This window comes from Pygoscelis adeliae, unplaced genomic scaffold (genome assembly GCF_000699105.1).
Source record: "Pygoscelis adeliae isolate BGI_AS28 unplaced genomic scaffold, ASM69910v1 Scaffold108, whole genome shotgun sequence".
Taxonomy (NCBI): domain Eukaryota; kingdom Metazoa; phylum Chordata; class Aves; order Sphenisciformes; family Spheniscidae; genus Pygoscelis; species Pygoscelis adeliae.
Genome location: NW_008825498.1, coordinates 9,060,918 through 9,076,148, shown reverse-complemented (window position 1 = coordinate 9,076,148; position 15,231 = coordinate 9,060,918). Strand labels below are relative to the sequence as shown.

Below are 15,231 nucleotides of genomic sequence, written 5' to 3'. Positions count from 1 at the left end.
TCATAGGAGAGGTGTTCCATCCCCCTGATCATTTTTGTGACCCTCCTCTGGCCCCGCTCCAACAGGTCCATGTCTTTCTTATGCTGAGGGCTCCAGAGCTGGACGCAGTACTCCAGGTGGGGCCTCACCAGAGCAGAGCAGAGGGGCAGAATCCCCTCCCTCGACCTGCTGGCCACAATTCTTGTGATGCAGCCCAGGATACGATTGGCTTTCTGGGCTGCGAGTGCGCATTGCTGGCTCATGTCCAGCTTTTCATCCACCAGTACCCCCAGGTCCTTCTCGGCAGGACTGCTCTCAATCCCTTCATCCCCCAGCCTTATTGATACCAGGGGTTGCCCCGACCCAGGTGCAGGACCTTGCACTTGGCCTTGTTAAACCTCATGAGGTTCACGCAGGGCCACTTCTCGAGCTTGTCCAGGTCCCTCTGGATGGCATCCCATCCCTCTGGCGTGTCAACCGCACCACTCAGCTTGGTGTCATCTGCAAACTTGCTGAGGGTGCACTCGATCCCACTGTCTGTGTCACTGATGAAGATATTAAACAGTACTAGTCCCAATACGGACCCCTGCGGGACACCACTCGTCACCAGTCTCCATCTGGACAATGAGCCGTTGACCACTACCCTCTGGATGTGACCATCCAACCAATTCCTCACCCACCGGACAGCCCACCCATCAACTCCATACCTCTCCAGTTGAGAGAGAAGGCTGTTGTGGGGGACCGCATCAAAGGCCTTACAGAGGTCCAGATAGACGACATCTGTAGCCCTTCCCATGTCCACTGATGTAGTCACTCCGTCATAGAATGCACAAACCCTTTTAAAAATGAGTCCTCTTCAGCGTGTTCTTTACATAACTGTGGTTTTGTAATGAAGATAACTCCGTGATGCATAAATCTCATGACCATTAGACTGACATCCTGATAATTTGTTGTCAAACCTTTGAAAAGTCCAATTTGTATTTCTGCTCAGAAATGAAAAATAGATGTATTAAATGAAAAAAAGATGTATTTTCCTTTGATTTGGAGCTTTGGGGACTGTTATTCTCTCATTATTTGAACTAAAGTACCCCAGAAACTTAGGATGAAATATCAAAATGTAAGAGAAGTTCTGCGTCATGCCATCTGGCCTGTTGTGGTCACAGCAACGTGTCACATCCCTGCCAGGAATGCGTGGAACTCCATCAGAAGACCAGTTTGGGTTTGTTTGGGGTTTTTGGTTGTGGCTTTTTTGCTCCCACTACTTCTATTGGAATGCTTTTCCAGAGCCCTAGTGCTCTGATGTTTGAAAATACTATTTTATTCTCCAACCCAAAGATGTTCCTGTCTCAATTATAAACATTCTCTTTGGGACCAAAGAAAATATTAATTTAAATTAAAATACTTTTTCTCTTCTTTGATGTTTGCTTCTATGGTGTAGTCAGGCAGCAATCTTACCCCCTCTCAGCGTTCATCTAGGTAGCCTGGATCTTCTTACAGGAACCTCACAAGTGACAGGCTCTTTATTCTCCATATTGGTTTAGTAGCTCCTGCCTGCACATCTATTTTCAGTTTATCCTTCTGTTACATGGGTGACCAGAACTGAATGTGGTATTCTGCAGGACGTTTAACCAACCCAGTGTACAACAGCTCATGTATTCATGAAAGCCCCTTGACTGATGAAACCTATGACTGCACTGGTCTTTTCCATTCTCCCATTTCACTGGCACTGATATGTAGCTTGTACTCGTGGGTTCCTCTGCAACTCAGTCATTTCCAACCGAGGTGCTCCCAACCTGCTGCAGAAATGCTTGTTATCAGTCCTTGACTGTACATACGACTCATATTTTTTCTGTTAAATATCATCCAGTTTCTGTTGTTACAGTTTTCGAGAGCATTGAATTCTTTCTGGATGACCTTCAACTCCTTCTCCGTATTGAAAATGACTCTAAGAGTGTGCCACCAGCAAACTTAAGCCTTTTTTTTTTTTTTTTTTGAGTTGGTGGTATTAGTGAAAATATTAAACAGTATGCCCCTCTACTGATCTTTTAACTTCATTGGTGATCTCCATCTGCCTTAATGCTTACGATGTTACATGCTGCCATCTTCTGTTTAATCAACTTTTTCAATTTACAGACCATTCACTGTCTCCATTTTCTTCAGCTGTATTAATAATTTGTCATATAGTATCATATCAAATACTTAAGTCCAGAAGGATAAGATGGCGTTGCATTTCCTTTGTTCAGAGAAATAGATAACATCATGGCTGTATAATGAAAGTAACACAGGATTTCTTTGGTCAACCCATGTTGCATTTTATTACATTTTTCATTTACTTCAACATCTTTAATCATTTCCTTCACCCTTCCCAAGTTTTGAGTATTACCAAGGTCAAAGTAATGGACCCAGAACTCCATAGATTACTGTATCTCCTCTTAAATGGTGATAATATACGCGCTATGCTTGCATTGAAAGCAGGCAAGAGCCTGATTTCGCATACCTGTTCTTTCAGAAAACTGGCGTGGAGATTATTCTTTCTCTCTGTTTTGAGTGCGTATCAAGCTTTTAGAGTTTTGTTTACATCTTGGCTTATAGTAAACCTTTTATTCCCTTGAAAACATAATCGTCAGAGTAAAAAGAAAATGAAAAAAAAAAATTATATAGTTGAGGTGATATAGCAAAGAAAATTGTCATTTGTTTTCATGCACTTTTCTGAGTCTACCTCAGCTTGACATTTGGCAAAGCTTATTTTATCTCACACTTGTTGACATTTAAGACAAAACTTCATTGAGTGGTGAGCTTTTTCCATTCCTCATGGACTTTGTTCGTTCTTAGTGTCCTTTTTGATGTAGTCCCTCTGAAGCCCCTTCCTCCTGGTGTTTCTGTTTTGCTTGGTATGCTGGTTACTGGTTGTTTGGCAACTGCGATTCCGAGAAGTCCAAGTCTCATTCATAGGCAAGTCCCTGGTTTTCTCAGGCCAGCTGACTTAGAGTGAGCTTTTTCAGGATTTGTCTGTATGGACAAACTAATACGCCTCACCTGCCCAGCAGCTTATGTTAATTTGAGCGTGACACGGTGCCAGTGAGGTTACGACCTCTAAACTGCTGCTGGCTCACGTCCTATTGGGTCAGTCAGGGTAGGGTGAGCATGTGCTTGTCTCTAGACCCAACCTTTGTTTCATCTGAATTTGCTTTTCTGAAATCAGTTACCTCAGTTACACACCCACTTTTGTGTGTTCTTCCATCTCAATTTAAATTGAATCGACTCACGTTCAAGCTGCAGTCCAAGGTTGTTTTCTTTGGCCAGTGCTTTCTAACGTTCCCATTACTTACACTTGATTTTCTACTTTTGCTTTGATCCAACAGAGGTAAGTCTAACAAGTTCCAGTTGGTCCTCGCTGGCCACATCCCATTCTCTAACAGGAATGTGTCTTTTACTGCCTTTATCGTGTACCACCAGCTACTAGTTCATAAATTTATACAACCTCTTTCTCCTTACTTTCATCCTTCTGCCTTTGGATACTTTTGCTTCTTGTTTACCCAATGCTCCTCATTCCACCACAGAGAGGCTCAAGACTACACCTGTATCTTCTGCACAGATAGGATCATTCATTTGAGCGTTTTATGCTTAAACCAGAGTGAATTATATGTCAGCAGCTTGATGAGAAGCAGAGCAGAAAGATACCTATGAGGCTCCTTCACCTGCGCGCAGTTTCCAAGGAATTGCCGTTTCTTTGAAATGGCTTTGTGTGGATTATCATTACAATTTTGGTAATATTTATGATGTTCAAAAATGTCTGTGTGTGTGTGTGCACCTGTGTGAGTTCCTGGGCAATTGTAAATCAGCAAACATCACGTAAACACCATTCAGTGGGTATCTGATACTGCTTACCTGAAGTGTGTTGTTGCAGATCATACAGAAAACAGTGAAATTACTCAGTCTAGCAATGACCACTGGCCAGATATTGAGATCTTCAGCAAAATGTCTTTTGACCTGAATGTACATGACCCCAAGTACAGAACTATAAGTCCCGTATACACAGAACAACTGTCAAGAGTGAAACAAGGTAAGTAGAGTTTTTCAGGACTACTTTCCTACAAAGAGTCAGGTTTTATTGGTTTGATTGAACACGAGTTCACAAGAGCCTTTAATCTCCAAAATGAAACGAAACAAAACAATTTGTGTGTTCTTTACAATTGTTACTGGGATCACAGTCTTTGTTTTTAACATTCATAAAATTTCTGTTTTCTTTGTGCACAGAAACAAACAAAGAAACGAAATCAGAGGAACCTAAGAAAAGGGAGACTGTGTCCATGATGTTGACTAAATATGCAGCTTACAATACATTCCATCACTGTGAGCAGTGCCATCAGTATATGGACATTAATCCTGCCGCACAGGTTGGTGTCAAGGTCCAAGGGTAAACTGCATCCTTGATTTTATTGTGGTCTCTCCAGGCGTACCGCTCTGGTCTCAGGACTCATGCTTTCACCTTCCCTGAGGTGGAATTGTTTAATTCTTCCATTCTCCGGGGAGATACTGAGCTACAGACCGTGGAGCATCAACTGTGTCTGCTGCGTTCTGCATGAGCAGTTCTCCCCTCCAGCTGCCTCTGACAAAGGGTGAATATTGTGACTAGTTGTCTAAAGCCAAAGCATTATTCCGCCTGCCCTGCCCAGAGGGTTCGCAATATCTCATGGGAGAGGACTGTAAAATTAGGAGAGATGCTTGTCTTATCTAAATGCCAGCCATCCGCACCTGTGATGGGAGACTAGAAGGCCTACTTCTTCCTCCCTTTGTATGTAACTGGGCATGCTTCTCAGCAGTAGCTTATGAGTCACTAGACAAAAATGATCATTTTTAACTGTTTAATTAAAAAACTTTTGATCTCTAAAACAAATAGTTATGCTCGCAGGAGACTGTCAGGTAAGATTATTCCTGGTTACTAGCTCAGGCATTATTTCTTAACCACCACCAATAGTTTACTTGGAGGTTTCTTATCTCAAATCATTCTTTCCTTGCTTGCTAATCTTTTCCAGCAGCTTGCTATTAACCTAACACAGCGTAGGCACACTGACCTGGCAATGTACAATGTCAGTTACCTTGGAGCAGCACCAGCAGGTCTGATTTAAACCTCATGCTTCATTAAGTCTGTCGACACAGGCAAATCCTCCCAAAGGACATCTGTTGTTCCCTCCACTCATCTTTGTGCATGTGGTCAAACATAACAACTAGTAATAAATATAAACATCTACCTGTATGTGCAAGTGTGAGTTGCGTATATAGAATGATGATAATTGAACTCAGAGAAATTACACATCCAAAGGGTTGTCGTTGGATAGCAGATATTATGAAGGGAGAGCGATTCTTCAGTGCTTTAACAGAACCTAAATAAAGCCCCTTTCATTTTTCATCTTTACTTAGGCTAATTATTTCAATTCTTGAGTAAAGGTTATAGAAAGATGACTGCTAAGAGTAAATGATTTGACCTTGTAGTAAGACAGATGCTTCTGTAGGGTGAAATCTTTTCAGATATATAGGCACTTTGTATACACTTACACGGTTCAGTGAAGCACTGTGCAAACTCAAGCTCACCCAAATTCTTCATAGCCTTGTTAATGGCGTGATCTGCCTTGGTTACCTAGCTGCTTAGAAGGGTATTGCCGCAGGAAAAATACCATACTAATGCAGCCGTGCTGCTGCTGAGGTGTCTGAATGGCAATGCATTCTGCTGTGGAGGCACACCCACGCTCTACACCGCTCTTTTAATCTTTTGGGAAAATTTATTTGGACAGTTTGTTTCCTAGTATATATATTTTTCACTTCTCCTTGTAAATATTGATAAATAATTTCTAGCTCAAATGGATTTCAGGAGTCCAGTTTGGCCAAAGATCATTACTGGTACAGAAAGCTGATTGTTTTAATAGCAAGGCCAGTTACATGCCTAAGTAACGTGGCTTATGGTAGAGGAAAATGAGAATATAATAGGGTTAACTTCAGTTACTGAAAGATAATGTTTTGGATGTTCTTCTCTGACGGCATCCAGTATTGTGACTGTAAGAGCAGGTTGCCATATACTCCTTATGTGTTACCTGCTTGCAAATCTTTCTTCCACTTTTTTTGTTGTATACAGATACCTGACTCCACTCTGCATGCATTCACGTTTTCATCCTCGATGCTAGGAGAAGAGGTTCAACTGCATTTTATAATCCCCAAGTCCAAAGAGAACCATTTTGTCTTCAGCAAGCAGGGAAAACATCTAGAAAGCATGCGTCTCCCACTTGTTTCTGACAAGGTGCGTGTGCTGCTCTTACCCATCTGCTGGCTACATACGCTGAATGCAGTCAACTTGACATACATTTGCAAATTAATGGTGGTTGGCTGGGTTTTTTTTTTTTCTGTTTTCTTTTTGTTTTAAAGTCCTTTGCATAATTCTCACCTGACTGTCCTTAGAACTGGAATTTTTGAGGACAATCATCCCTTTTTGCATTCCTAGTTTTTAGTTCATATGTGTTGCAATGATCAATAAGCTTAAAATCCAGTATAAACAATAAATAAGTAAAAATCCATATCAGGAATAACCTGCTTTTTACCTAATGTTGCCAAAATATCTTCTGTTCCAGCAGAATTTGAATGCAGTCAAGAGTCCTATCTTCACTCCATCGAGTGGGCGTCATGAACATGGCCTCTTGAACCTCTACCATGCCATGGAAGGCATCAGCCACCTTCACCTCCTCGTAGTCAAGGAGTATGAAATGCCGCTCTACCGTAAATACTGGCCCAACCACATCATGCTTGTCCTGCCAGGCATGTTCAACAATGCTGGCGTTGGTAAGGAACACCATCAACGCATTGCTGTGAAGATATCAAAATCCATGTTGGACAATGTGGATCATGTTGTTGAGGGAGACGTTGCAGCAGCTCCTCACATTCGTGCTGTGACAATAGCAGCAGTAACTGTGCAAAATACAATAATGTGTAAGAACTCCTGTTAGGGACGTGGAATATATGGTTGTATTCATCACTGCCTTCTCAATTTAAAGTCTGATGTTTTATAGGCCATATTCACTCATGTTATTCAGCCCTGCTGTGTGAATGTTCATTCTAGACATTTTACGCGTGATTTTTCAAATTGCAACTTTTTTAGTTAGCTGCAGCTAAATATTAACTGCAGCTGAACACTGGGGGCTTGAACTTTGGACTTCATTTTCATGGATGCTGAGTTTTTCCTGCAAGAAGTTTTAAGTAGCTTCAGTTTTAGAATCTCAGCCCCTTCTTTGTTCAAGTTACTTTATTAATGCCCACAAAATCATGTTCTGCAGAGTCTCTTAAAAGGTCCAGTCTTCTTGGTATCTGCCTTTTAGATTTACTCACACTGAAAAAGGGACATACTGATTTCTTTTTAAACTAAGATGTTATGAGCGCTAAGTTAATAAAGGGTAATGACTGCAGATGTTCATGTAGCCTTTCTCTGGGAAGAGAGAGTGATAAAGTCTAATAAAGATCTCCGTTTTCTTTATGGTATTTTCTCAGGTGCTGCTAGGTTTCTTATTAAGGAACTTTCCTACCACAATCTTGAACTGGAACGAAACCGCTTGGAGGAACTGGGAGTCAAGCGCCAGTGCGTGTGGCCTTTCATCGTGGTCATGGATGACTCCTGCGTCTTGTGGAACATGCACAGCGTCCACGAACAGTCAAGGTAAGTAACCACTCAGCACTGGGGTCCCTGCACTGATCCAGCACAGGCAGCAGCACACCGGCGACTTAGGCTCATCTCTAGCATCTGACAGGGTATGAAAGACCAGACAACTGGAAAAGTCGGGCAGCTGCTGGTAACGTACTTGAAATATTGCTAAGCAAAAGCAGCTTTCGGCAGTGGCTTTGATGTAATAACACCAGGCTGCCTGTCCAAAGGGCCTCATAGAGGTCATTATTCACTCAATTATTATTCAGGTAGCCCAGGAGCTGTACAATTGGACATTAGATATATTGTCTAAAATGCAAAAAAATCAGCTCTTCCACTCAGAGCAGTAGGAAGGCTGTGGATTTGTCTTGTTGACCGTCAACATCCAACCTCCTGTTGCTGGAACACTTCCACCCGGCTCTACCCTTACATCCGTGTCCCACAGTCAGTACCATTAACAAACCTCTGCTTGTGCTTGTTCTTTGCCTAAAGCCACTCTTGCTTTTAGTGACTATTTGAGTGATTTCTCAATATGTTACTTCCCTGATTTGTTTTGATTCAATTTATGTTTCTCAGTGAAAACAGTTTATTTTGGGAACTTTAGCTTTTTCGAAAGCATTAAGCTCTTGATCTTCTCAGCACTTATGCTGTCCATTACAGAGAAAATAACCTTCCAGAAATGGTGCATAAAGCAATTCCTTTTCTCTTTCTAAATTTCTGTGTAAGACCTTATTCTGCTGAAAGGTCCATTTTCTTACAATGACTAAATTGATGGGATAAGATTAGTTGGCTGTTGTTTAAAAAGTCTGCATTTATGTATATATTTTTACAGCATCCAGAGTAAACGCTCTCAATTGTTAATGGAATTTCTTGGTCCTTTGTATACACATATATATGTGTGTGTGTGTATATATGCAGTGTCTGTTATATAAAAATAATAAGCCATGTTTGTATGTTGTGTATGATCACGTTTTGCAGCCAGTCCCTGGAGCCTGGGGGTTCCAGCAAGAATGTCTCTCTGAAAAGCGTCCTCCAACACATTGAAGCCACCCCCAAAATTGTTCATTATGCAATACTGGGTGTTCAGAAATGGAACAGCAAGCTGAATGCCAGGAAAGCAAAGGCTCCATTCTCCAGGTGCCACGTGCGTGATTTTATACTGCTCAACATAGACCTGACCCAGAATGTGCAATATGATCTAAACAGGTAGGCAATATATGTATGTGGTAAAACAATATGCTGGCATGATAAGAATCTTGTCATCATATTTCTAAATGCTGTCGAGATAAATAGAAAGATCCTGTCTAAGGTAACGAGCACACAATCACAAAAATAAAACACAGAGTGATATATATTGCATCCGAACGAATAAGGCATCAAAATAAACTTTCCATCAGCCAAAAGAACTGGGAGAGACAGACCACAAGGCAAGGGCAAGGGAGGCTGCAGAGGACTGAAAAGGCAGGGGGGAAAGAAGAAACTTCAGGAGAAATAAGTAACCGCGAGACCAAAAATAGAAGAAAGAAACCAAAATTACATCAGTCACAGGAAAAGTGTGGAGCTTCCAGAGTGCCTCTGTAAGAGGCAGGAGCCTCTTGCATGACTAAGAACGAGAGTATAGGTAATGGCTGAGCCATTATAATGTCAAATGCTATGAGGAGGGAGGAGGGATTCCTTGTATTTCCCTCAGTCAGCTGTCCTCCCTATTGCCACTTGGGTTTGCAGTAAAAACAGACGGATAAATAACTTTCCACTATTTCCTTCCTTTTTTTCCCCTCCTCCTCACCTAACTCCATCCTAAAGCATTTGCAGTAAAGCACTTATCATGGGGCTTTACCTCTATTTTTCATCACAGACTGAAGAAATATCCAATTCTCCCCCTCCCTGGCCAAGTGAGTTTAGAATAAACCGTCTCTGCTAGCCACAGACTGGCCGTGGGGCATCTCAGCCTGGTCTCCTGCTGCCGTTTTCAGGAATCCCGTGTATTTGAGTGAGGAATTGTAGCCTGTCAGTGCAAGCTGGGGGCTGGTGTGGCTTCTAGAGTGCTTGATTTCACATTCTGTGGCTGGTTGAATCATGAGATGGGAATCAGCCCACAGAAGTGAGCAATTACATCATAAATTGCGCAGGATAAATGTTACTTCTCAGCTGCTTTGTCTCCCCTAGCCAGATACTTGTCAAAGCCACATTTATCCCCTGATGCCAGTTCATCAAAAAATATGTCATATAAAACTGGCTTGTTCAGAAATGGAGGTTGGTCACTGCAGAGCTTCCCTCAGTTCTAAAATATATATAAAAAAAAGAACTAAAAAGAAGAAAAAAAAGGAAAGGGTGGGGAAGAAATGATCGATGCCAGTACACGACGAGGGTGAGAGGGCTAACCAGACTTGGTATGGGGAAGAAACGTACAGACGCACTGAGAAGTGAAGATTTGTTTGGTCTTAAGATGACCAGAAGTTGCTTTCCTACACCAGGAGCACACTGAGGGAATGAGTCTTCAGAGCTGTGTAGAGAGTTTGCCTAGGCACCATATCAGATGGTCTCAAAAAAATCTCTGCTGAGCCCGTTCCGGTGCATTTCAGCAGCGGGTGTGTGAATGCTTGCTCACGCACAGCAGCCACACAGCTGGTTTAGTGATCTTGTGTTTAATGTCCAGGTATTTCTGTGAAGATGTAGATTTTAATCTGCGGACAAACAGCAGCGGCCTGCTCATCTGCCGCTTCAACAACTTCAGTGTCATGAAGAAGCATATTCAGGTTGGAGGACAAAAGGACTTTGTCGTTAAGCCAAAAATCGTGGTGAGTGTGGATGTATGCTCCATCATAGGTGAAGGGTAAAATCAGGACCCATTTCCCCTAGACATAATGAATTCTCTAGCCCTTTAGATTTATTTAGTGCTTATTTGACATTCGTGGCCTACTCCGTGGTAGGGCTGCCACATCAGAAATAGAAAATAATAAATATTTTGCTAATTATAAATTATTAACAATAATCCTCCTAATCTATTAGAAGATGGACTGGGATTGGAAAGAGTTTGGTCTAGCTGTTCACTGGTGTCTCTGACGGAGGAAGAATTTGCAGACATACACTCTGATCAAAAGCAGGCAAGTTGTACTGGACTAGTTTTAATAATTGTAACACAGCCACTAGTTGCCAGTGTTTGCTGGTTTGTGATGACTTTCAGTCCTTGCGCTTCCTGACAAAGAGGGACCTGAGGAAAGGCACTGGAAATGGCAACCTTCTGAAATTCATCCGGGAAATCCAAGTATTTACAAAAATGGTGTGGGGATACCAAATATTTCATACAGAGTGTGTTACACCTGTGTCGGCTTTAAATGGAGGTATATTTCAAAGACTTGGTTTTAATCTAGGAATCTTATCGTTTGTGTTCCTGGTGGTTTTAAACACATCCCACACCATCCCTCTTTTAAAAAAATCACCTCTGTATTTCAGATTTAACTGACTAAACCCTGAACTTGAGTATTTTGGGAGGTCATTTTCTGAATTTTCCTTTTCTTGTGGTTGCAGTGGAATCTGTAGTCATGGACTGGCCTCTGAGAAAACGCCATAGAAAACGTTTTCTGTGGATGACTCCACACAAGGAGGATGTCATTTCCTATACTGTCCAGGAGTAAGGCAGGATGAAGGGCTTTGTGACAATTTGAACTCCCTATTTTATGTCCCTTCTTTAGGCAAGCAGATATCCACAGCAGTACTTAGCAACCGCAGAAGAAGTAGTTCGTTTATTTCTGTGCTGTGGTGCTATGTCAAAATTGAGTGGGGGTTTCTGATTCTTTCCCCCAGCTTTCTCTCTCTTCCTGCCCTGTCATGGTGATCCCTTCCCCAAGCCAGAGGAACTCCTGTAGAGAAGATAGACTGAGCAGGTGGGTTAAAAGGGGCTCCCCTTGGTTTCATTGCAGGTTTCGGACAGCCTGGCACCAATAATGCCTCTTCAGTACGTCTGTGCCCCTGACAGCGAGCATACATTGTTGGCAGCCCCGTCTCAGTTCCTCCTGGAGAAATTCCTTCAACATGCGACGTACAAACTCTTCCCAAAGGCCATTCATAACTTCAAGAACCCGGTATTGGCCATTGACTGCTATCTGAACATCGGGCTTGAGGTACGAAGTATTTGCAGGGATAATGGGGACGAGTAAATGCAGACCTTTACTTCCAACATCTTTTTTGTGTTGAAAATCCCTTCTTTTATGAACCCTCAGCATCTAGGGTAGCGTTTGAAGACTGTGGTCTCAAACAGCGAGACTCTGCTGTTGGAGCTAAAGGGCCAACTCCACTGGAGGAGCTGGTGGTAAAGCCTCCTAGCTGGCTGGTGTGGGCAGAGACCAGAGGTCTGTGATGGATTGATGCGATGTGCAAAGGAATTGGGCATGTCTGTCTGAAGGAATATTTCGTATGAAGCAAAAACCCGAAAGCGATGCCATTCTTGACAGAACTTGGTGTGCTGCATAGTCTGTACAAAAACTATCCACACATTTTTTTAGATTGCTGTCCTATCATACGGCGCTTTATTATCTGTGTTTGATTTGTCCTTGCAACAAACTTTTTTTGGCTGAGAGAGTTTCTGATACGACCCTTGTCTGGTGGCTTGCTTCGCTGATGGACAAAGCTCATCCTTTGTAACGCAGCTCTCCTTTTAGATGCTTTTCTTTTTACGAACCTGGGTTTCTAGGGAAACTAGGTTTTTGCAAGTATGTCTTAGGTGTCTGTAGGTAGGGAGATCAGAATTTTTGAACCCCATTGGTCAGTTTGAACTGGGTCTGAAGCAGGGTGAGAGTCTAACAAAGGGTTTTGTTCTGACAAATTTTATGGAGGTCAGTGGCAAGATAGCGAAGAAACCCTTTGATACAGAACAGCCATCACGGCACTGAACCACAGGAGAGCCCCAGTGTTGGGAACCACTTAGTTGATGCTCGCGGTCAGCAAGAGAAGACATGCGCCAGCGCAGAGGAGCTCAAGCTTCAGCGGTTTCAGTACTCATGGAATTGCTTACTGTGTTTGACAAATGTATCCTTATTAGAACAACCTAAATAATCTTAACAGTCGTTATAAGCAGGTAATTCATAGAGAAGCAGAAAATCAAACTGAATTACGGAGAGCCCTGAAAGAACGTATTGCAGTTTTGGTGACCAAATCTGAATCTAGAAGTTTGTCCCGTGTGTTATTTCCTAGGGGAGGTTTGCTCGATACCGCATTCTTGTTGGATTGTATTACCAGCACCAGCTGACTCGCCTGTTATCACTAAGTTATATTCCATTGCACTTAAAGTCATACTTCGACATTTTCTAACTCAGAACCGCTTCCTTTCTTTCCCCCTTCTGTTTCAGGTTGCTATATGCTATATTAGCTCCCGCCCGCACTCGGTCAACGTCAACTGCGAAGGGGTGTACTTCAGCGGACTTCTGCTCTATCTCTGTGACTCCTTCGTTGGTGCAGACTTTTTTTTTTTTCTGAAGGGAAATCTCATTGCTCTGCTGGGCATCCCGGGTGCTTTCCTGCCAAGTAACAACGGGGAGGAGAAGGGAAAGGCAGAGGAATAACCAGCTTCATTAAACAGCTCCATTATTTTCACAGTTAGCGCTGCCATTGTTTTCAAAAGAAATAGATGGAGTGATTCTTTTGGGAGTGTATAAAACTTCTGTTCCTGTTGGTAGTAAGTGCAACTAATTGCACCTTCGCTAAGCTTTGATAAATTACATTCATTAAATTATTTTAAAGTGACATCAAATGGAAATAGGTGCAGAAAAACAAGGATACGTGGAAATTAGTCAGTGAATCGTGCAGTCAGCAACTTGAGAGTTTAGAGCATAGGTGTTACTGATGAAGACGAGAAATTCTGCTCTAGTAATCTGTCTATAATGGCAATCAGCATTCAGTACCGTAGACCGGGGCAGCTCTTAGCTGGAGGATGATGGGGTCTACCCTCACCAGAACTTTATAAACCTCATTAAAATCTTACTTCGTCATTTTATCTTAATACTAGCAAATGGCAAATCGCCGTAGGTATTTAGTAATGCTAAAGTGCATTACAGAGCTCTGGTGCATTTGTGGTGGCACGGCTGAAGCATTTTCCTCTCGTGCTAGTGAGGATGGTGCACATGCCTGGGGGGTGCAGTGGGGATGACCCTGAGCCGGTCCCAAGAACTGCGTTTCAGAGTTTGCTCCTGCACCCGTTTGGGCCCCCCAGCGCAGGGGCGGTGCAGAAAGGTGCAGCCGTGCGGCAGCCGCGGCCGTGGTGGGGATGGTGCTGCCGTTGCCAAGCCCCCGGAGCTGATGCGGGCTGAATGCAGCCAGAGGGGCCGCTTGGGTTGTTGTTTCTTGGGCAAGGGGCGGTTTCTTCACAAAAACGGGCAGTGGATGCCTGGTAGGAAGGGCCTTCCCCTGCTCGAATCAAGCAGAGGAGGGATCTGAACCTGACCTTCCCGTGTGTCAGGTGTATGGGCTGCAGCACAGAACAGAGAAAGCCCTGAAGGTGTCCTACTCTCCTCCTCATTAAATGACTACGCGGTCTGGTACCACCAGGTGGAAGGAAGCCTGCAAGTTTGTTAAGCCAGAGAAGTTGGGGGTTTGGTTTATTATTCCTCTTACAGTGCTTTACTAAGGGGAGGTTGTAGCAGACTTCCTCAGGAGTCAGCTGTGGGACTGACTGTGGCTTGGCTTAGTGGAGTTTCATCATTGACCTTGTACAAACCCAAATGTCCCGTAAAACAAACAAAAAAGTAGGCTTTATTCTTTTGGCATAATTATCAGTAGTGATTTAAGGATCTTGGATTCAAGTTAACGTTCTCTCTGCTACGGCTGATGATACTAACGCCAGTCAGGCAGCAACGTCCTGTGATACAGAGCAGACCCCACACCACGCTCGCTGCTCCCTGTCCATGCCTTCCTGCAGACGGACGCATGCGCTTCTGTCCCGGGGCTCACGGGACTGATCTGAGCCTAGGCTGGCCGGTTGTTGAAAGACCCTTCTCAGACTTCTTTTCTCCTACCTAGCAGCAGAGATTTCTTTAAAATACCTTTGGGAAATGAATGAAGGAAATAGAGTTGTTATTGTACCCTGAGAATCTAACGTGGTTTTCAATTGAAGGTGCCACCCTGTGTGTCATATGTCAAGACAGAAGCTCGTTACGGCAGACGATAGTCCGGTTGGAGTTGGAGGATGAGTGGCAGTTCCGACTTCGGGATGAGTTTCAAACTGCTAACAGTAGTGACGACAAACCACTCTATTTTCTTACTGGACGCCATATATAAGCTTCGCTAAGACACCGCTAACAAAGAAAAAAAAGACCTTTTTTTTTTTTTTTAAAAAGTACAATCACTGTGGAGCAAAGTGCAACCGATATTTATCTAGACTGCTCTAAAGGATTCCCCACAATTCTGAAGTAGGCTTCATTCCTAGGGATAAAATTACCACATCAGTTACGATTTAAAGGATCCTGGATTCCAGTTATTTCCACATCAGTCACAACCGCCGACACTAATCGCAGAGCCAACCAAGCTGTGGGATCTGGGAAGAGGACGCGATTTGGTTGAAGAAGAATTCTTTTTGTATT

The 15,231-nt window shown here is 43.0% G+C and overlaps 1 protein-coding gene across 1 annotated transcript in view; it reads left to right on the top strand.

Moving 5' to 3' along the window:
* Positions 1-14,929, top strand: part of GREB1L (growth regulation by estrogen in breast cancer-like) — an 80,794-nt gene extending 65,865 nt beyond the window's left edge. Inside the window, exons 24-33 of the mRNA XM_009331450.1 lie at positions 3,887-4,042; positions 4,237-4,376; positions 6,110-6,271; positions 6,603-6,807; positions 7,510-7,675; positions 8,639-8,866; positions 10,317-10,458; positions 11,581-11,781; positions 13,006-13,132; positions 14,763-14,929. Coding sequence (XP_009329725.1) covers positions 3,887-4,042; positions 4,237-4,376; positions 6,110-6,271; positions 6,603-6,807; positions 7,510-7,675; positions 8,639-8,866; positions 10,317-10,458; positions 11,581-11,781; positions 13,006-13,132; positions 14,763-14,929 — 1,694 coding nt within the window. The remainder of the gene's footprint in view (positions 1-3,886; positions 4,043-4,236; positions 4,377-6,109; positions 6,272-6,602; positions 6,808-7,509; positions 7,676-8,638; positions 8,867-10,316; positions 10,459-11,580; positions 11,782-13,005; positions 13,133-14,762) is intronic.
* Positions 14,930-15,231: the final 302 nt, after the last annotated feature.